The 20,205-nt window shown below is 37.3% G+C and overlaps 4 protein-coding genes across 6 annotated transcripts in view; 1 reads left to right on the top strand and 3 right to left on the bottom strand.

The window, feature by feature from the left end:
* Positions 1-121: 121 nt before the first annotated feature.
* On the bottom strand, positions 122-9,889 carry ptdss1a (phosphatidylserine synthase 1a). Of its 2 annotated transcripts, none has more exons than XM_069142942.1 (13): positions 9,674-9,889; positions 8,411-8,502; positions 7,995-8,039; positions 7,775-7,899; positions 7,503-7,661; positions 7,138-7,289; positions 6,232-6,373; positions 3,567-3,679; positions 3,378-3,443; positions 2,820-2,919; positions 2,545-2,613; positions 1,912-1,978; positions 122-1,748 (listed from the first exon to the last, which is right to left on the bottom strand). In XM_069142942.1, exons 1-13 carry the CDS (start codon positions 9,853-9,855, stop codon positions 1,654-1,656), a joined length of 1,407 nt encoding a protein of 468 aa, XP_068999043.1. In that variant the 5' UTR covers positions 9,856-9,889; the 3' UTR covers positions 122-1,653. The 2 variants fall into 2 exon arrangements, with proteins under 2 accessions (XP_068999043.1, XP_068999044.1); XM_069142943.1 differs by having other exon boundaries at positions 122-1,745.
* A 1,206-nt stretch (positions 9,890-11,095) lies between these two features.
* LOC138192238 (uncharacterized) lies at positions 11,096-13,052 on the bottom strand. The gene is made up of 6 exons (XM_069139511.1): positions 12,758-13,052; positions 12,505-12,591; positions 12,353-12,409; positions 11,851-11,955; positions 11,629-11,745; positions 11,096-11,536 (listed from the first exon to the last, which is right to left on the bottom strand). Exons 1-6 carry the CDS (start codon positions 12,917-12,919, stop codon positions 11,507-11,509), a joined length of 558 nt encoding a protein of 185 aa, XP_068995612.1. The 5' UTR covers positions 12,920-13,052; the 3' UTR covers positions 11,096-11,506.
* Positions 13,053-13,417: 365 nt separating this feature from the next.
* On the top strand, positions 13,418-17,891 carry LOC138194308 (uncharacterized). Its single transcript, XM_069142941.1, has 6 exons — positions 13,418-13,460; positions 14,298-14,476; positions 16,599-16,718; positions 16,807-16,863; positions 16,949-17,056; positions 17,183-17,891. Exons 2-6 carry the CDS (start codon positions 14,312-14,314, stop codon positions 17,279-17,281), a joined length of 549 nt encoding a protein of 182 aa, XP_068999042.1. The 5' UTR covers positions 13,418-13,460; positions 14,298-14,311; the 3' UTR covers positions 17,282-17,891.
* LOC138194307 (pleckstrin homology domain-containing family G member 4B) overlaps positions 17,877-20,205 on the bottom strand; it is a 23,796-nt gene continuing 21,467 nt past the window's right edge. Inside the window, exons 23-24 of one of the 2 annotated variants that reach the window (XM_069142939.1) lie at positions 19,427-19,497; positions 17,877-18,203 (exon numbers count right to left, since the gene is read on the bottom strand). In XM_069142939.1, coding sequence (XP_068999040.1) covers positions 19,453-19,497 — 45 coding nt within the window. In that variant the 3' untranslated portion in view covers positions 17,877-18,203; positions 19,427-19,452. The remainder of the gene's footprint in view (positions 18,204-19,426; positions 19,498-20,205) is intronic. The other variant, XM_069142940.1, reaches the window with a different exon arrangement.

Here is a 20,205-nt window from a genome sequence, read left to right as displayed (position 1 = left end):
GTAGCGAGTACAAAGAAAAAGTATTTGCTGAGAAATAAAGGAATTTGTTCTTGTAAAAATGGGTAAGCTGCTTAATGTCTACTTTAAAAACCAGGAGGGCCTTGAAGTAAGAAGTCACACCTTGTTTTAAGAGGAAATGTAAAACATTTTTTAATATGTTTCATTATTTCACAGTGAAAAAGAACAGCACAAGTAATTTTCAGCAGAATTTTTTTTTTTTTTGGCAAATTACATCTAAATCCAGAGACAATGTACCATTTATAGTGTGTACATGTAGCATGGGAGCCTGGTCCATTCCACAGAGGTCAACGTCTGGATTGTCGAGGATTATCAGGGATATATCTGTTCTGAGATGATACTGACAGAGCAAATGAAAATAAACTTTCAATAAAGCACTCAAGGCCAGAAGAATCAAACACAAAAGGCTCAGATTTAGTCTGAACACAAACTGAGACAAGTTAGGGAATAAAAAAAAAATAATAAAAAAGAACACGCAAACAGGCACGCAGGGGTGAATTAAACCATTAAAATGACATGAACATAACAACACTGGTGTCCTGCTGTGTGTTGTAATACAAAGATTCTTTGACTACTTTGTAACATTTTCCTACTAAAACACTTGATTTGATTTGACACAGCCATGCAAATGCAATATATGCAACAACAAGAAGGCCGATAGTAAAAGAAAATCACCCGCACACAGCCAGGAAGAACCTGACGAAACATGCAGGAGTCTGAAAAAACTACCCTCTCTTATCAGGACAGGAAAAAAAACAAAAATAAAAACTATAGCAGCCACAGATGGACAGGGAGAGTAAAATCACTCAAGGTCACAATGATTCACAAAATACTCAAACATTACAAAATGTACAACATTTTTTTTCAAGAAAACATTCTGCAAAGTGCGTAAACTGTGTGCTTCGCTTAGTTACAGGTCAAAAACAAGCCTCAGTTGATGATCCTACCTAGCTGAAGCTGTCTTGCATTGAAATCTGGCCCACATTCAAGTTAAAAACACCTAATAGTGAACATCTATGATGTAAATAGACAATCAATGACATACTTATAATTAAAAAAAAAAAAAAGACTAGCTTTTCTGTGCTATGACATAGAGGCTCCAATTAAAGTGATAAATTCGACAAAATGGCTTTTTTAACATTGAAATGTGTCGAACCAAGATAATTGAGGCTGGCTTAAACCAGTCTAATGTACATTAACCATCAGTGATACTGTATCATAGGATAAATGTTTGTAAATTATCGGCTACAATGATCATGCAGTCACATCTAGAATCGGCAGTTTTTAATTGCCCTTTCTCTTACACTCTCACACCTCATCTTTCTACCCCTCTTTCACACATAAAGAAACCAGTGATCAGTGCTGTAGGAGCTTTTGTGACTACAGCACACAGTTTAGTGTGCATCGCTGTAGTCAGAGCCACCATGCACTCCTAATAACACTGCATGGACCTGCTCATCCACTTTGTCTCTGTCGTCTCCACGCCCTCTGCTGTAGGTGGGGGGCTTTCCTAGACTTCAAATTACACCGGGAAGAGGTCGTATCTTTGCCCCCTTTTTTTTCAGCCTATAATCCTTCACGCTTGGCTCTTCGGAGTGAGTTCAGGAGTCACCCAGCAGCCTCTGGCTCCGGCTCCTACTGGCTGTCGAGGCCGTTGATGGATTTGTTTTTTCCTGAGCCTGTCCCTCTTCGTCTGGTTGTCGGGCTGTCGCTGTGTACATCTGTCTCTACTGACACATGAAGATCAAATATTTTTAAATTAGTTCATTAAAATACCTAACTGAAATGTGCATATTTACAGTATAACTCTATTTCAAGCACTAGAGGTCAGTCTTTCATTGGATAATAGCTGAAGATTGATGTATATTTTTGAGCCTGTGGTTCATAAAATACCGTTAAATTCCTCGAACACAGGATCAGCTGACTCTGTGTAATTACAGTCATCACATTCTGAGAAGCTCTGTGAGAGGAGAAAAGTGTAAATATACATCACACACGCACAACTTTAAAAGAACAGAGAACATATAACAGCTCACTGACTGATAAGAATCCTTAAAAGGGACACATCCTGAATGTTAATATTCACTGAGGGTCCTCAACAGTAAGACTTTTTGGACACAGAAAACGATTTGCTTTATTAGTTCGCAGACGACACAGCCTTTTGTCATTCAGACATGGGTATCAGTTTGTCACAGCTTTACTTAGACGTAACAGGACTAATATAGAAGGTCACTGGCTTCTGGGAAAGAGTCTGCCACTGCTGTTGAAAAGTAATGACGTCAAAGGAGAGCAACGTTTTTTTATTCCCTCACAACCTGCAGCGGAGATGGATTTTAATAACATGTTTTGATGTATTTAATGAACCATCAACAAATTTATAGGGAAAATTTCAATGTAATCTTGATAAAACAAACAATACTTTTGTGTAAATTAAAATTGTCTTTGTAAATGATACAGAAATGTTACTGGATCTGCAGTAGTTTGACATAAAAAAAACACTCCTAAAAGCTAAAGCAATAAACATACCTTTCCCCTCGGACCATATGTTTCTGCATACCACACCATGCCATATAGGCACAGGAATGTAATGAAGGCCTAAAAACAGATCAAAGGCAACAGAGACTCGTAAAGGATTCTTGGAAAATCCTTAATCAATAATTTACAGCATTGAACATTTTTTTAATTGTAGATGTTGAAACAGACTGATATATGTACAAAATTACAGTGTGTTGGTGGTTAAGGTCTAAGATTTCACATATTTGAAAGCATGATGGCAGAAAGGCACATAAACATGATCTTACCAAACACAACAGCCAGAGGATCACATAGAGGATCTGTGTTTTTGAGAACAAGTCCTGTCCAAACTTAATACATGCCAAGGCCTCCAGAAAGGCTATTGCCCTGTGAATAAAGAGAGAGAAAAAAAAACCCCACATATAACTGAAACCTTTGACCTTCTCACATTAAACTTTCACTTTAACAGGAAAGAAGCTCTAAACAAATATGTTGGTTTGTGTTTTTTTACCCGAGAGCTGTGGGAGGCTCACTGACCTGAATCTGTTTACATCAGCTCAATGAAATATATTCTTTTTGAATAACATTCCTGATGTGGGTCAACTGAATGACAATTTAGACCTTGAGTGAGGCAGCGAAATGCCGCAACAAATACTACTGCTCATACCACCTGGTAGATCAGTTAACATTCATCACAGCCAGCATCACTTCTTATCTGCCATCACTGCCTGAGGCCGTTATTATTACGTGTATACAGCAAACTACATTCTTCATACAAGGTGTAGTTCAACTGACTTTTGAGGATCTTATTTGTAACAATACACTCTAAATAAGGTTTTACTTACCCAAACACCCAACACTGAGTCCCCACTCTCTTGCACTGTGTGTCTGTGAGGTACGCATAATACTGCCTGAAGACAAAACAAATACAATGCAAACGTTAGCAGATTTCAAGTCAGTTTCTTGCCTAACCATAAACCTGTCTATAAAATTGACTAAACAAGGAACGACACAGAAGCATGAACCAGACGTACCTTACTGTTGGAGCCGTGATGATACCAACGAACAGGATTCGACACCAGCTAAGAGCATGGCTCGCGGGGAAGATAAAAATGTGTTTGAGGAAGAATGTGTTCAACTCTGTGAGCTGCGAAAGAAACAGGAAACAACACAGATGATCATGGTAAAAATCTATATAAGCACTTATAGTATAGTCTGTAATTATTAGGACATTTCTGTTGTTGGCGCCACATATAAACATAAAGGTTTAAAAAAAAAAAAGAAGCTACAATGTGTTTTATATATAATCACAGAGAAAAAACAAAATAAACAATTATACCTTAATCTTTTGTAAATATCAATATTTAATATGAATGAAATGACTAGCAGAGGTAAATATCAACAGTATCTTTCCTCCTGATTGGCTTTTCTTCAGTCATCTAATTAACATTATACATTTTAATTTCTGAACTGTTCAAATTCAAATAAAATGTGCTGGAGTAAATACAAAAGCTATTTTTCTAGGTTAGGCAGTGGTTTGTCATCGAGGAAAAGTACAGGTGTAAATAATAAAATTTTATGTTCCCTGAAGCTGGTGAGTTTCTGTGTCTTGGTATTATGCATGATGGCTTCATGGATTACTGGGCCAACTGAATGAAATGAAGGTATCATTACTATGATTAGTCAAAATGTGTGCTGTAAAAAAGGCCAAAGAAAAACATGTCAAAGTGTGCTTCTACTTATTAACATAACTGTACTACTCTTCTTTCGTTGTTACTAAATACTTAAAACAACATGCTCTATTTTACATGAGAATACAATATTATTTTAAGGGTGGACAGTAAATGTTGCTTGTAGATTAAAACCACATTTTCTCACAGCTGTGTATTTATGAACCCAGTTCATCAGTTTTATTCCAGTCTGAGAGCTAAGAAAATCTACCCTTAAAGTAGAGAATATTATCATGAGCTCGAGTTTGTGGTCCACATAAATCTCGCACACAGCAGACATGCTGATGGCAGAGCAGGACAAGCACAGGTGTCGCAAATAACATTTCATGACAGCTTTGTTCCATTGCCAGTGAGACAGGAGGTGTTTTTGTCAATCTCAAGGATGTGTCCTTGAAAGGATGGGACCTTCCAAGCCAGGACCTTCAGAGGCGAGGCCATACTCTTTCTATGCACTCAGAGTACACATGATGAAACAGTCTAGTGAGTCTGAAAGTGTGCTTCATCCTTCTTCTTTGTTTAATGGCAAATTGGAGCCAGGCAGAAGATCATCACCACAACTGCTGTGTTATACAGACTTTATATTCCAGCTGTGCGTCTTAGAAAAAGTTCCACCCTTGTATGTGCGTACAGAATTGTGGGCGCTTTAAGCAACCCAAAGATACACCAGATGCATCTCTGAAATTTCCCTTAATGTGGGACTCAACTGATCCGAGACACTGGAGCAGTCCTGTCAGGATTTGATGACATAACATCCAAGAAATTGTTTTGTTTTAATTCTGGTTGATGTTGTACAGCACTGTGTTTCAATGTGCTATATAAATAGATAATAGTGACTAGACTAAAACCTCTGCCTACCAAGGATGCATCCTTGAGATTGAGAAACAGCCTGCGTGCATAAGAGCAGGACCCTGAAACTCGGATACATAAAAGGAATGCGGCCCCTCTTTATGTTATGATTACATCTGTGTTTGACAAATCAAAATCTGTGGTGTCAGTATGGAATTTTTTTTTATTTTATTGCAGGCAGATTCACTGAAAATGTCAATTAGTTCAGCCCGAACACAGACAGTAAAATTGTTTTCCCATTTTAAGTAATGATATCTGAATTCTATTATTACACCCAAGTCCTTTCCAGCAAAATAAATGTATAGATTTCTTTGGTTTCAGGGTGTTTATAATGACACTGGCACATACGGTATACCGATTATTTCACAAAAATGTAACACTTATGAAACCATTCGAGTTGAAGTTAGGACACTAACAAAGATTCTGTTACGATGCAAATCAGGCTTGGATAAACACGTTGGCAACAACAACAGCAGTGTATTTTAAAGGGGGGACTTTGTCCAAGTCCCGCTCATCCACACTGGAAGATAATGAGAGGGAGGCCTGCTGCAGTGTTATTCATTCATTTGGCCAGAAGCTTGTGTGGTTGAACTCAATGAGGAGCAGCTAAACTGTCCCCACGCTGAGGAGAGGAGAGACATCCCACATCTCCTCAACTCATTTTTAATAACTGGTAATTACTATCTGAGGTCTCAAGAGAGTTGTCGACGGCCTGAGTGAAGGAGAGGGGTGGATGTTGCCGTTTCATCACCAAACAAAAAAACAGGAGAAACACCAGCCTTTAGCGTTCATCACCACGGCAGTCTGCGGCTAGAAATTTTGGCAGCCATAGTTGACTCTCTAGTGGAGAGCGACGGCGCTTACTCAGGTTCTCCATGCGTGGTTTTCTCATTACCATAAATTGCACCCAAGTAATCCAGTCCGCCTCACTCTTATGGGATTAGTTGTCAATATGCAGACAGCAGGACTCTCGTGCATTATTTGGATCCTTTTGGGACTGGTTTTAGATTTCAGCTGAATTAGATTAGCCAGGATTTAGCACACGGAGCACAACGGATGATCTCCAACTAGTCAGCACTTAGTCGCCATGAGATAAGAGAGAGCGGATTTCTCACGGACCCACCTGCCAGATGATCATGAACAGATAGACGCCCATCACTCGCTGCAGGGAAGACTTCGGGTCGAGCCAGCGCACGTATGTCCAGCTCGCAGGGGTGAACTGCAGCGCGGCTCGTTTGATCTTTCCTGTGGTGGTGTGGATGTCCCTGGTTGGGAAGCACATAAACAGGATTACAAACACTTGCAGATAGATTTACAATAAGTGTTATGTTAGTGCAGAGAACAGATGAAAGCAATGCCACCACATAAATCATTCAGATCCACTCTGCCTTGATGAACATGTGGGATTATTTTTCAGAATAACAATTTATGCATCAGATGGTTTGCTAAAAAGAGTTGCTGGAGTGGAATAGGTTTTATCATAATGTTACAAAATCAAAGTAAATTAAATCCATTAGATAGTGTTTATTCATTATATTTGATGTATTCTGACATTAACATCTACATCTTGGGACTTTCAGATACGTTGTATAATAAAATCATGGAAGAAAGTTTGATGAAATTTAAAGAAAAACTAAATATAAATTTCATTGGGCTGACAAACAAACTTTTCTTGAAATAATATAACAAAGCCTAAAAGCCCCAAAATAATAATAAACATAATCATTCTTTAGCTTGTGATATCATCCTCAGAGGCTAGTTTTTAGATTTGAGTTTGAATTGAGGTGACATAAACAGGCTGATGATGTATTACTGGCATTTTTTAAATCAGATGTAATATCACTAAAACATGGCTGATTTTATTAAATGTATGCACCAGTCTTACAATATGAAGCCCCCTTCCATTTCCACACACTGTAAATGATTTAGAAAAGGCATCTGAAAATTCTGGGCATGTTAGTGCTGTTCAAACAGACTGAGGAGCAGCACAACACAGTTACAGCTGCATTTGTAGACCATAGAGTCATACTTAATACTGGCCCAGTGGTAGGTCCTCATCTCCAAAAAGCGGCAGACAGTCATGCCGAGCCAGATTCCCCCTCCGTTACACAGCAGGATATCCAGAATCACTTGGTCCCACCAGCACTCAGCAAAGTTAGGCAACAGATGCATGAAGAATAGCTATAGGTACAGGAGAAGGAAGCGCAAAACAATGGCTAAAACCCATCATACTCCACTGGATAAACCACCTGCTTAATACACCTTAAAATTCCTCCATTATGAAGAGGCCGAGAGAGAGAGAGCGAGAGAGAGAGAGAGAGAGAGAGAGGCAGGCAGAAAGTGACAGGATGCTATGCGTTTGAGACTTGCACCAGTGTGTGCTTGCTTCTGTACCTCAGTGAGCTCCCAGGTAATACTGATGGTCCAGCACAGGCCATAGCTTCGAATGAGGAGGGCCTTCATACCCCAACCCCAGAAATGGCTGAATGCAAAAATGTCAAAATGGCTCAGGATTCTTTCCCAGGTGATGACATGGCAGTTCACAGCGTACTCCTGCAGGCAACAGCACAGATAGCCTCATTACACTGATTGATAATCCCCCCTGACGGTGAGCACAACTGGTGCATGCAAATCAACGGGTAAACTATTTTTGCAGTGAACCTCACCATTATGTCTGCCTCTCTCTTGGCATAGCGCAGGTTTGGATCCAGCCAAAACATCAGCTGCTTCACCTGCTGCCAGTTGAGGAAGATGATGAAAACCAGGAACAGGAAGTAGATGACACTCAGACCTTATGGCAGCAGAGATACATGATGGTGAGAGAGGAAAATCTGAGGTCCAGACAACGCCTGTTTTTAACCTGAAAGACTTTCAGCAAATACTCACCAAAAACTATACGCCATATTGCTGGGTGTGGTCTGGTGAATGGACCTGAAATGAGGTACATTAAGATACAAAAAAATATTTTCTTTATTTGTGTTACTTCACATATAGTTCTGGATTCGTTCCCTTCCTCATGCCTGCTAGTGGAGGTGATTTATGGCTTTTAGAGGGAACTAAAATACCTGACAAATGACACCACGCTGACAGAAGCAGTTCCCCTTAGGATTCAAATTCAGTTTATACAGTCTGTTCGTTTTTTTTCCTTTCATAACGAGGTCCTTGTTGAAGTTCCTCTTTGTTCTAACTTGTGTAAAACAGTCTTTATTATTTACTTTGCTAAAATGTTTGGGACTCACCTTCAGGGCGACTGACTTCACCGTTTTTCACTAAACGATACCGCCTCTCTGCGGTTTACTCACCATTGGGAAATGCCAAAACACTGATGACAAGGAAGAAGGAGATGACGAGAATGAGTCCAATCCAGACATTACTGTCAGGATTTCCATCATCTCTGCAAATGGGACAAATACATATTTCCCAATGATCAGTTAATATTACCAGTGATTTGAAGAATATCCTGTGGTGGAACACGTATTCAGGTCCTTTACATAAGTAAAAGTACTAATACATCACAGTGAAAATACTCCAGTACAAGTTACCGTCCTTACTTTACGTATTATGTGAAAAATTTATTTAAAGTATAAGTACACAATGAGTAGTAAGCGTTCCCTGATGTTTTTGGATTCATATTACTGTTGCATTACAGTGCATTTTACTGCTGCAGGTATTTAAGGTTGTATATTATATCATGTTGGTTAGTTGAATCTACAGCACTGCATCATATTCAATTCTGCTCTGTAAGAACTACGTATCTCTAAAAAGTCAACAAGCTCAGAAAATTATTTAGCATTATATATATTCTAGATTATGTCACTAATAAAGTAATTTTTTTTTAATCCATAAAGGAACATCTAGTCGTTCAGTTTATCAGAAAAAAAAAAATCAAATTCAAAATCATCAGTGTGATTTTTACTGGACAGGAAAGGTACTGTAATTTGAAAAGTAACTAGTAACTAAAGCTGTCAGACAAATGTAGTGGAGTAAAGAGTACAATATTTACCTCAGAGATGTAAAGCAGAGTACAAATGTGAAGTTGCATAAAATTTAAATATTGAAGTTAAGTAAAAAAAAATTTAAAAAAAAAAAATCTCAATTTAGTACAGTACTTGAATAAATGCACTTAGTTACATTCCTCCACTGGGTCTATCAAACAGCTCATTTTAAAAGGATGCTCCACATCCTTTCCACAGCCGCAGTGGTGTGGATGTGCCTCACATGTGTGAACATCTGGTCGACATCACGGTGCATCAGATTAGTTTTAGATTTTGTGAAGCAGAAACGAGAGTCAAGTTTCATTTCTGATTACACTGCCACACAGGAAACACTGTCCACCGCTGGATCGACGTTATATAACTTCACGAAAACGTTTCTCATTACGAACCGAAGCTGACGTTTAATGACAGTAAAAGGTTAAGAAAGTCGTCCCGGTTCTCGTGAGCGGGAGAAGCCCGCAAAGAGCCCGCGTACACCGGCGGCACCGTCCCGAGCATCCCCGCTCCCTGTTAGCCCGGGCTAAGCTAAGCCACGGGAGCTAGCCGACGTTAGCTGGGGAAGCGACTCACCTCGTAAAGGCGAAATACATCAAACTGAGCACCGTGCACGTCAGCAGCGTTATCGTGTGCGGCCGGTAGAAAAACTCGATGGTGATATCCTCGACTTGCTGCTCGTTGATCATTCGGAAATGCATCCTGTAATTCACATCATCCTTGCTCAAGGTGTGGGAGCCGCTGTACACAGACGCCATAGCTGGACTCGGCCGGCAGGGCGGCTGCTGCTGCTGCTGCTGCTGCTCGGTGGAGGCGTGACAGTGAAAAAAAAAAAAAAAAAAAAAAAAAAGCATCTACGACCACCGACACCGGACAGGATTCAGATACAAAAACAACAAAACAAAAAAGAAATGAAGTCATAAAACTGGCGAGCAGCAGGATTAAAAGAGGGGGAGGCAGGTTTTTTTTTTTTTAATTTTAATTTTTTATTTTTTTAAGGGAAATTTGTTCCGTTTATATTTTTGACTGGTTTATATGTTTTGTTTGGGAGTGTCCCAGGGCGGAAGAGTTCATGTGCTTTTAAAGCGTGACTTCCCACGCGAGGACGTTTCGCCATAACTGATGAACAAGAGCCTGACTGCAAAACCTCGACTCACTTCATTGTCTGAACGATTCCAGCACGGAACAAGCAAAACAAGCCATTTGCATGTCAAATGAATGTGTTTCCTGCAATAAACTGGCTGGTAGATTTCCTTGAATTTGTTTGGCGTGTGTCTGTCGCCCTTTTGCGGCCGCATCCAGTCATTAATAGCTGCACCGCAGCAGTTCTGTGGAGGACCGGACGTGCCAAAACGGAAATAAATAGATGACCCAATAAATACATTAATGTGCACTAAAAATCATGGTAAAAAAATAAATAATTGCAGGCACCAATTAATTGATTTAATGTAACATGTATCAATATTTCTTTTTTTTTGTTTTCTTCTGTATTTATTAGCATTTGTATTGATACTGCTAATCATTTGCATTCACAATTAATTTTATATTTTATTTGTGAATATTTTTTTTTTCAAATCCATTTAGGTATATGCTTCTTTAGGCTATTTATTTCATTTTTCCCTTTCCCTTACATTTCTAAATGTAGTTACATTTTTGGTAGCTTTTGATATGTGTAGATCTGATACGTGTGGAATACATAATTACTCTGGTAACTTTCAGTAACTTTAAGTCTGCAAAGTAATTATTTATTGTTTGGCAGTAGGACACAACAATATATCTAAATTCTTTAATTTGTACTTTTTTTTCTTACTGTAATCAAATATAAATTCTCTGCTTTTGCAGTATTTGCACCTATTGTTCTTTTTAAAAGAGGGCAAATTTTTTACAATTATTATTATTATTATTATTACAATTATTATTATTATTATTATCACCTGTGCATTGGAGTATAGATAACTATTGTTTTTGCTCAATAAAAATGCCAGTATTGTAGGATAGTTAACTTTATTTCTATGTTCAAAACAAAATTGCAAAGTTATTCAACAAAAACATGGATACAAATTTATCAAAATTGATCTAAACTGCTGGCCACTGAGAAATTACAGCTTTCTGCAAAAATCAAACGTAGCTCAGCAACAGTTTTCTTAGTTTGATATGAATGCTTGAATAGAATTATACAGAAATCCAATATAAACGGGTAGCTATGCAAAAACAAAAGTAATTGTTGATAATTGGCTGGCAGTGGATTTCAAATACAAGCAGCTCTAAATATTTTTCTGCTATTTCTGACAGAAACAAAAATGTCCTTCACAATTTTTGTTGCACGAGTCGCGAAAATTGAGAGGCTGTTAAATGTTAAAGTACAGACTACATTTGGGTTTGCCGTTGGTTTACATCAATCCTCGAAATTCAGTCTTCTTGTTTTAGCAGTATGGTGGGCTGCAAAATAAAAGAATAAAGACTATTATTATTCACAAAACATTTTATATCTATTCTGTGGAGCTGCCATGTGTGTAAAGAAAATTACATACCAGAGTGTTGAAATGTTGTCTGCATACAGCTTTACTGAACCAGTAGATCGAGAACAAGGTTATTAAATTTTCAACTACCAGCAGACCCATCATCAATCCATTGATTCCTTTGATCACCTGTAAAAAATTTTTTTAAAAACAATGGCTGAAATACAAATCAACTGTTTGGTATGTCAAAGGGAAATCTTTTACTCAGTCAAGTGTGATGGTGTTGTCGTGTACCTCGGTGGTGGTTTTGTTTTCCTCAAGAAACTGGATCGCGCAGAGAGAAAATGCCACAACTGACCAGAAGAAGCTGATAATGTTAAGAGAAAATGAGATCTTTGCCTGGAAGGTGAAAAAGACATTACATTATACACACACATCTATTTTGGCAGCAATGTTGGCATTGCTGTGTTGCTCAATTAAGACAAAGTCAGAACACTGTGCTGAATAATTGATGAATGACACAGACACCACACACACGCACACACCTTATTGATTATGAGTAAAATTAATCATATTAGTATGTATTAGAATACATTAAAAAAATTCAAAGAAACTAAACAGTCGTCAGAAACATTGAAGTAATTATATAACTTTATCTGGATCAATACAATAGTCAATATGCAGTGTGTCATCATTTTGAAGTCAAGTTGTGGTAAATAATCAGCAGTAACTCCACCGCCATTTTGTGGGTTTTTTATATGCACACAAAATCCTCATTTTAAATTACATTACTCACCACGTGAATGTTTGGATATTGTCCTGCAGCAAAGGACACCATACCAGTGATCACAAACTAAGATAATGATAAAGCATATTATTTATTTTAAACAGAAATATGATCATTTACAAGACATTTTAAGTGTTATCTATATTTGAAGTAGTTTTTACCAGAACACTTGGTAGAGTGTACATCATGGCAGCTCTAGAAATTAGACCAATCATGAAAAGAAACACACCAGCCGTGACTTGGGCTGCCTGATAAAAAAAAAAAGGGGAAACATGATAATAAACAGAACAGAAAATACTTTATGCATGCTTAAATTTTTGTCTGTAAATTAAAAAACAAGAAATATAAACTTCTATAGAGTCTGTTTGCATGGCACCACACCTTCCCATCTGCATATAAAACAGTGCAACTTACTCCGATAGGTTTAGGTTTTCCCTTAAGAACAAGGACTTTGTAGAAATCCTTGAACACACAGTTGAATTTTTCTGGCATCAGCTGACCCTCTCGAGCATCCTTGAGACTTCCAATGGGAATAGTGATGATTATTGAGTCATCACATAGAAATGTCTTCCTCATTCTCCTCTGAAAAAGATCAAAGAGCTTTGCAGCAGCTTACTGTATATGACTGGTGACCAGGTGTAGCTTTTCAGTAAACAGCAGCAATACCTTTGCACTTTTTCTTTTCTTGGCTCGATTCAGACCTCAAATTCTTTGCTTTGTCGAACAAGTTTGACAAGGAAATGACCTGAAACACCAATCCTCTCTGACTTTCCTCCACCCCCCCCCTTCGACCCCCTTTCTCTCACACCGACAAAATGCGTGCATGCAGACTTTGTCTGAAAACTGCAAAGATCTAATATCTTAACTTATTTATGTTTTTTTTACAGTCTTAGAAGTTACAAAAGTGTTTTCATTGCAATGGAAATACCATAATATAAAACATATGACAATGAGGCACTAAAGCTTTAATACAATAATATTAAAGGCACTTTACTTGCAAAGTAAGGAAGTTAAAGTATGTGATGACCTCATCTCTCAGTATTAGCAGGGAAGTGAAAATCATGCCTTTAGAGTGCAACACATGTTTGAGACAGATACAGAGATACTGCTGAACCTGGTAAGAATCCTGAACCAAAGTCTGTTTTTGAACTGCACTGAAAATTGCTTTGTTAAACACATTTGCAATACGGAAGATTAATTTATGAGTATTTCAAAGTCTGTATATGCATGTCAATGTATTTGTGAGTTTCTTTGCATGTTAAATGTATTATCTGCTAAATGTGTCACAAAGTGTATGTAGAGGAGAGCTGCTGCTGTGTGACATTTGCGTCATATATGTATCATCATATTCGCTATCAAATAGCCTAAAGAAGAACAAGAAACATTATTAGGTCAAATAATTATGCTTGTTTAATGAATTTTTACACATTTGACTGCAAACGTAGGAATTTCGCAACACCAAAAAATATAAATCTCCCAGTAATGAACTTCATAAAGAATTATTTTTTTTTATTGCATTGTCTTTTTGCATTTTTGGGGGGAAATCAAAAAGCTAACTATTCTCAGGACCAACTTCAATGGACACATATCAAACACATGGTGCAAACCACATGTCAAGAAAAATAGAAATACCAGAACAATGCACTTCTGCTTCCTGAGATGCAATAACCCTGAATAATCCCCTAGCATTGTCATCAACAGTTCAACAAATCATATTATTACAGGGTTGTTTTGTGTTTTTTTTTTTTTTTTAATACCATGAATCTTATTATAAAACTTCTTATAATTTACAAGGACTTACATTTTTCAGCCTATTCTGTGTATTTTAAGGCCACTGCAGAATTTCTTCCGCGCTGAGGCAAAATGAATCACTTTTGACACGTTGAAAGAAACATCATGATTTTTAAATAAATATGCATTTAGACATTCATAAGGGAAACAACTATTCCTCTAGATCAGAGAAGCACCATGGCCTGTGCTGATATCGACATGGACATCCGTGCTGATGAGGAGCCGCACAGAGGTGGCCGGAGAGGAGCGCCAATGATCCAATATTACCAGGCTACAGAGATGATGCCAGATAACAGAAAGCCGCTGCACGACCTGCTGCAGAAACATCCAGCCGTGTTGGGGGTGAGAGTGTTTGAACAGCTCAGTACATACATAAAAAAGATGTAATGCCTTTGAAATAAGTAATACCTTTGTGAAGTTTAGTGTTGAGTAATGGCAGAAAGGTCAACTCTGAAGTTGCTTATGCAGACAGACATTCATGGCATACACAGCTAACTGGGAATTGTTAATGGTTTCGTTCAGCTTGTGCAGTGAGGAGGAACCAGGGATCAAACTCTAACAATTCAACTGGACAATCTCCTTTATAAAACTGAAATCAAAATCTAACGATCTAAACGACTTTCTCAAAAAGTGTCTAGTCAAAACAATTATTAACCATTATACGTTTTCTAAATGTCAGAAGGTTATTGATGGCAGGGATAATTGATCAAAACAGATTATATGTATGCCTCTGCACCGCCGACAGACTTGGCCACATGCATTATGTTTTCGGCTTGTCCATCCTTCCCATTCCTGCGAGCACAATTTAACAGGAACTTCTGAAAGGAATTTTTTCAAATCTGGTTCACTTGGACTCAAGGATGAATCGACGAGAATTTGGTGGTCAAAAGTCAGAGTTCAAGCTCGCAAATCACTTATGTGTCAAGAATTCATACACTAGTCATGACAAAAATTCAAACAAATGTCTAATCGAATAAAATTAAGTGGTGACATTTTACATCCAAGAGTTAAAGGTGCCATCATTGTGCGCTGCAAAAACACTTTATTTAGCCTTTGTTTAACTCCATAACTCAGGAGCAGAAGGAAAGATTGTGACTATATATTTCACATTTGGTCATAAACTGAATTAATGACACTAATCTTTAATATCTTGAAATTGTGCTGATTATATAGATCTTTTGTGCTATTGGGTAGAAGATGTGTGCAAGGCATCCATGTTTTCCTGTTTGTAGTTTCTTTGCAGTAACAACATTGAAGCATTGTCTACTGTCATGGCCACAACTTTGTGCTTCATCAGAATCAGTATGTGAACACGTACTGATAAGGATTACTATAAATTCGTCACTACATATATTTTAAGTCTGGGAAGACATGGAAGTACACTGCAAACTGGTAGATGGAGGCATACGCCTGCAAGGCAGTGCTTCTTTATGGTCAAATTTGATAATGAATTGTAATTAAGTCTTTACAGTACAAGTGTTTTATTTAGTGTGAGTTTGTTTCACATTTTGTAAGTCACAATGATTTTGTGCATATTCATAGACAAAAGGAACTAAGATTGTAGCTTTTTTTTTCCTCATCAGTATGTACATACTGTACATACTGTACATACCATAGGTTTTTTCACGTTACTAGAACAAATCACTTCCCCATTTCTCTGTGACTATGTTATTTATGATCTAAAAAGACATTTCATGTCAGAATCACCAGCAGATTAGCGATGTAGAAATAGCGACAATAGCAGCAACAACAGGAAATGGTTGGTTAACACTTTTGTGGCACTGCATTTCATAAGTGTAAAGACTAAAGTTTCTCATGAACTTAAATCTTGTAAATGTATGCAATATTCTACAGTTCAATTAACTTTTTTAAAGACATTATTTATTTGGGTTATTTATTTACAACTATTTATGTGGTAATTCTTTACAGTAAACACAGGAAGCGGCAAACTTGATCTTTTATTAATAATATTAATACAATAAAGTTGTTCAGTTCTATTCTATTCTATTTTAAAACACTGGCTGATGTTTTAGAGCTATGTATACGTATGACTTTATGTTCTTCATAGTCTTCAGTTCAATGTTTGTTGCATTTTGGCATTCATGAGATAATGTTTATTCTTTTTATACATTCCTGCCACTTTAGCCTTTATGTTGAATACATTACATCCTTACCGTAGTGTTACCAAATAAACACAATTAATGAAATGCCACAAAAAAAGCAACAAAAAAAAAACATTTAAGCATTTCCCGTCGCTGGTGCTCACATCTACATGAGGGAATGGATCCCTTTTTTTGTTGTTGTAATTTTTCATGGAAATGAAGCTGAGATTATAAATATAAAAAAATATATTCAATGCAAATATTAACAGAATTTAGTTTGTACGCCTGAACACAACTATTTTCTATTTTGCATCATTAGTGATGTCTTACTTACATGCAAGTTGTCTCTGTTCTTTTGTCAGTCTCTGCAGATAGTGAGCGGCCTCTTCAGTGTTGGAGTGGGAATTCTTTTTTCTGTTACCCAGAAGATGGAAAACTCCTTTTTCACTCTGTTCAGAGTATCCCAAATGACTGGGACACCTGTGAGTCTCAAGCAAAAACCAAACTATAAGAAACAATTCAGTGGTGAAGCACATGAAAACGTCTAACGTTCATTCTCCTCCTCTACAGCTTATAATAGCCGGACTTCTTTCCAACTTGTTGTTCAAGTATCCAGCATTACTACCAGTAAGTAAAACTTGATAAAATCCTGACAAATAATACATTTACAGAGGTGACTAATAGTTAAAAGATTATTGTTACGTTGTCACAGGTGTCCTTTGCAGTCAACTGTGGCTTCATTATTGTGGCTGTGGCTGGAGCTTGTCTGATAAGTGTTGACCTGGCTGACTGGAATGAAGTAAATGATCAGCATTTGAGGGTACGACCATGTTAAGAATATGACAAAGTGATTACTTCAGAGAAGGCCATATTTAGTAAAAGACATTTATACATGTTTTCTAATAGAAAACCACTGAACATTTAATGATCTTTATGTTTCTGACAGATGGAGGTGATGGAACTTTGTCTGTTGGGGTTTGAGGTTTTCCTCTCTGTCATTCTCTGCTTCTGGTTCGTGAAAGAGAAACACCAAAAATCACCATGATCAAACTGCCGAAACTTTTTGCGAAAAAATTTGAAGATTGTATACTTTAAATTAACTGTTTGTATATAGAGGACCAGGCAATTTATGTTTTTTTTGTACATAATGAAGCTTTCTGTGACTTCTCTAAAATACCTATACTGGAGTTCAAACCCCAGCTGTAGAGGCTGAGCTGTGGTGTGCGGCTGATGTTCGACTCGGACTGAGAACACAAGACTTGTGGTAAGGAAATGTCAGCGTTTCACATGCGAAGAAAAAAAACCACCCTTCATCCTCCTCAACATCTACGTCTCTGTGTAACGGTAGTAGTGGATCTCGTAGTGCACTTCTGTCTGTCCATGTGCAATGTTCTCTGCATGTGTGGTTTTACATTCTATACTTGGTTATCAGTGGAAATATCTTCTGTTTGTTTTTAGCTGCATTCACACTTCCAGATAGTTTCACGCACAGAAAGCTTCAGAGAAAAATGAAGGGTTTGTTTGTCACGGTCCTGCTTTTTTTCTTCTTTTTTTTTTTTTTTTAAAACCAATGCAGTCATTAGTTAGGCGAGAATAAGTTCACAATAAACTTGTCTGTGGCAAAGAAATAAATACAATGACATGTTTAAAACATTTTAATCATCTGTACAACTGGCGACGAGAAATACGAACATTGTCTGAATTTATCTGCTATTTTTTGTTTTGTAAATTACATCTACAATATAAACACATACCTAAGTTCATTAAAACTTAATGTACAGACCTCTGACGTACCATCATAAGTGTATATTATGTGTCAATTTACAGTATCATAATGAAATGTCATGTAAGGGTTGAGCTTTAGCCATTAAAAGTCCTAAAGGCTTTGAAGTTTGACTCCTCTTTATTTTCCATCCACTTGTTGTGAAAAGCAAACTGCTAGGGTATTCAGCTTGAGGACATCACAGCTGCAAAGGAAGACAAAAAAAAATGTAATATCTACAAATGCAATCAAAATAATTTTACTTGAGTAAGCATGCAATTTTAAGAATGCCAGTCAAGGAAAGAAGCCCAGTTAAAGCCCTTTTTATGAAGTAAAACAACATGGCAGAATTCTTTCAATATTCGTAGTCTCATTATTTGTCACCCTAAAATTCTCACTGCTCAAGTCCAGTCATCAGTGTTTCATACAAGATCAAGAACGTGACCAAAATGCAGCTCAAATTATAAACTTAAGGAAGACAACATCAACATAATCAATAAGTCAGGTCCATAACATTTATGTAATGTTATACCGGATGTTCATGACTACATGTTTCCATAGGGTAGCCTTTAGCTGTTAACTTGTATCGAAATTAAAAAGCCTTTGAACGATTTGCTGAAACTTTGATCAAAATGTGTTTTTATTTCTGTAATATTTGAGCTGAAAATGTTTCGAACGTAGAGAGGCAATTGGATTTTGGACATTATAATGTTTCTTCTAGGCTAAAAGTAGATTTAATGCAATAATTTTGGAAAGAAATGATTACAACTAAGGGATTCATTGCCATTTAGGCCGTACAACAGAGGGCAACAGTTCTTATTTATCACACATGCTTTCAATATGCTTAAACCTAACTACAGATGTAACAGTTCACTCCATTCTCTACTGTCCCCTGGTTGTCCACTTTAATACTGCTTCCTGCTTTGCGACATTTTGTCTTTATCTTGGCTAAGGTGTGCTATCTGAAATATAATTTTCCCCCATCACATGCAATAAAGAAAACAATAACAAGTTCAAAAGTTTGTTCAAAACACAAAACTTAGGCATAAACAATGAATGCATTCCAAAGCACGAAATCAAAGGCTGTAATACAGCATGCACGTGTTCAAACATACATACTCTTGAGAACATGTGATATACATTTCACCCTCATGTCAAATGGATGCACAGAGGAAAATGAGAAGGATGAGGAAACCAAGAGAGAAAACAGGAAAAAAGAGTCACATGTTTACAAGACAAACCAGACGTCAGGAGGAGAGCCCACTAAACCCATCAGGACACACTGCCATGCAGCACACGACACGACACAGGCACCAAAAGCATTTCCACACAGATTAGTATTCAGGCCACGGGTACTTCCTCACAGTTGTTAATGAGGCTGTGAAGGGAACAACACAGATGTCCACTCTTGTGACACTGGTTACTTACTGAGCTAAAAACCCCTCAGCTCTGAGTCAGACCACTGTAGAGAGGCCTACTGCTATATGAGAGGTCGTGCTCTGGCAAAAACAAAGAGAGGTGGTGAGTGAAACTAAAACTGCAACTATTCTCTACTACTTGTCTTTAAGTTCCCTGTCTGTTCTAAAAACATTGCTGATTATTTAAATCATTAGTTCCCCTGCACAGGTTAAAAATGAGGACTCCTTTCATAGATATACAGTAATGTGTGAGAGAAAAAAATGTGGTCATGTAAACATTGACTTCTCTACATGAAGAACTGGATCAGGTTCAGATTTTTTCTAGATTCTAGTTAGATAAATAAATACAAGTTTAATATAACTGCCAAACTTTGACTGGTCTAAGGCTTTAATCAGGGTTTAATAATTTACATCCAAAACTCTCTTCAAACTCGCAAATATTTTCCTGGCTTTAGATTTTTTTTAATTATGTACAAGTTTTCTGATCACTTGTCTGTCTAACCTTTGTTATCGCTGTTTGTCAATTAAGACAAATGCAAAAAATACTTCACACGCACTATAAAATGATGAGAATATTTGAGCTTAGACTTTATTCACTGGCTGACATTCCTGCCATCACTGTCTTTACATTTAAAAAAAAGTAAAATATTATGTTTTGCTTCCATGAAATCAGAGTAAACAAGGGTGATGAATATGAATATTTAAAATATTTGTAAAAAAAATAAACCCCAAACACAAATGCCCATAACACTGTGCCAGTTTATTGTTGCTGTATTACACTGCACTGCT

The sequence above is a fragment of the Embiotoca jacksoni genome, unplaced genomic scaffold, assembly GCF_022577435.1.
Source record: "Embiotoca jacksoni isolate LCO1_2020_lvr unplaced genomic scaffold, fEmbJac1.0.p SCAF_11, whole genome shotgun sequence".
Taxonomy (NCBI): Eukaryota; Metazoa; Chordata; class Actinopteri; family Embiotocidae; genus Embiotoca; species Embiotoca jacksoni.
Note: the sequence above shows the minus strand (reverse complement) of the source record. Positions and strands in the feature narration are given on the sequence as shown.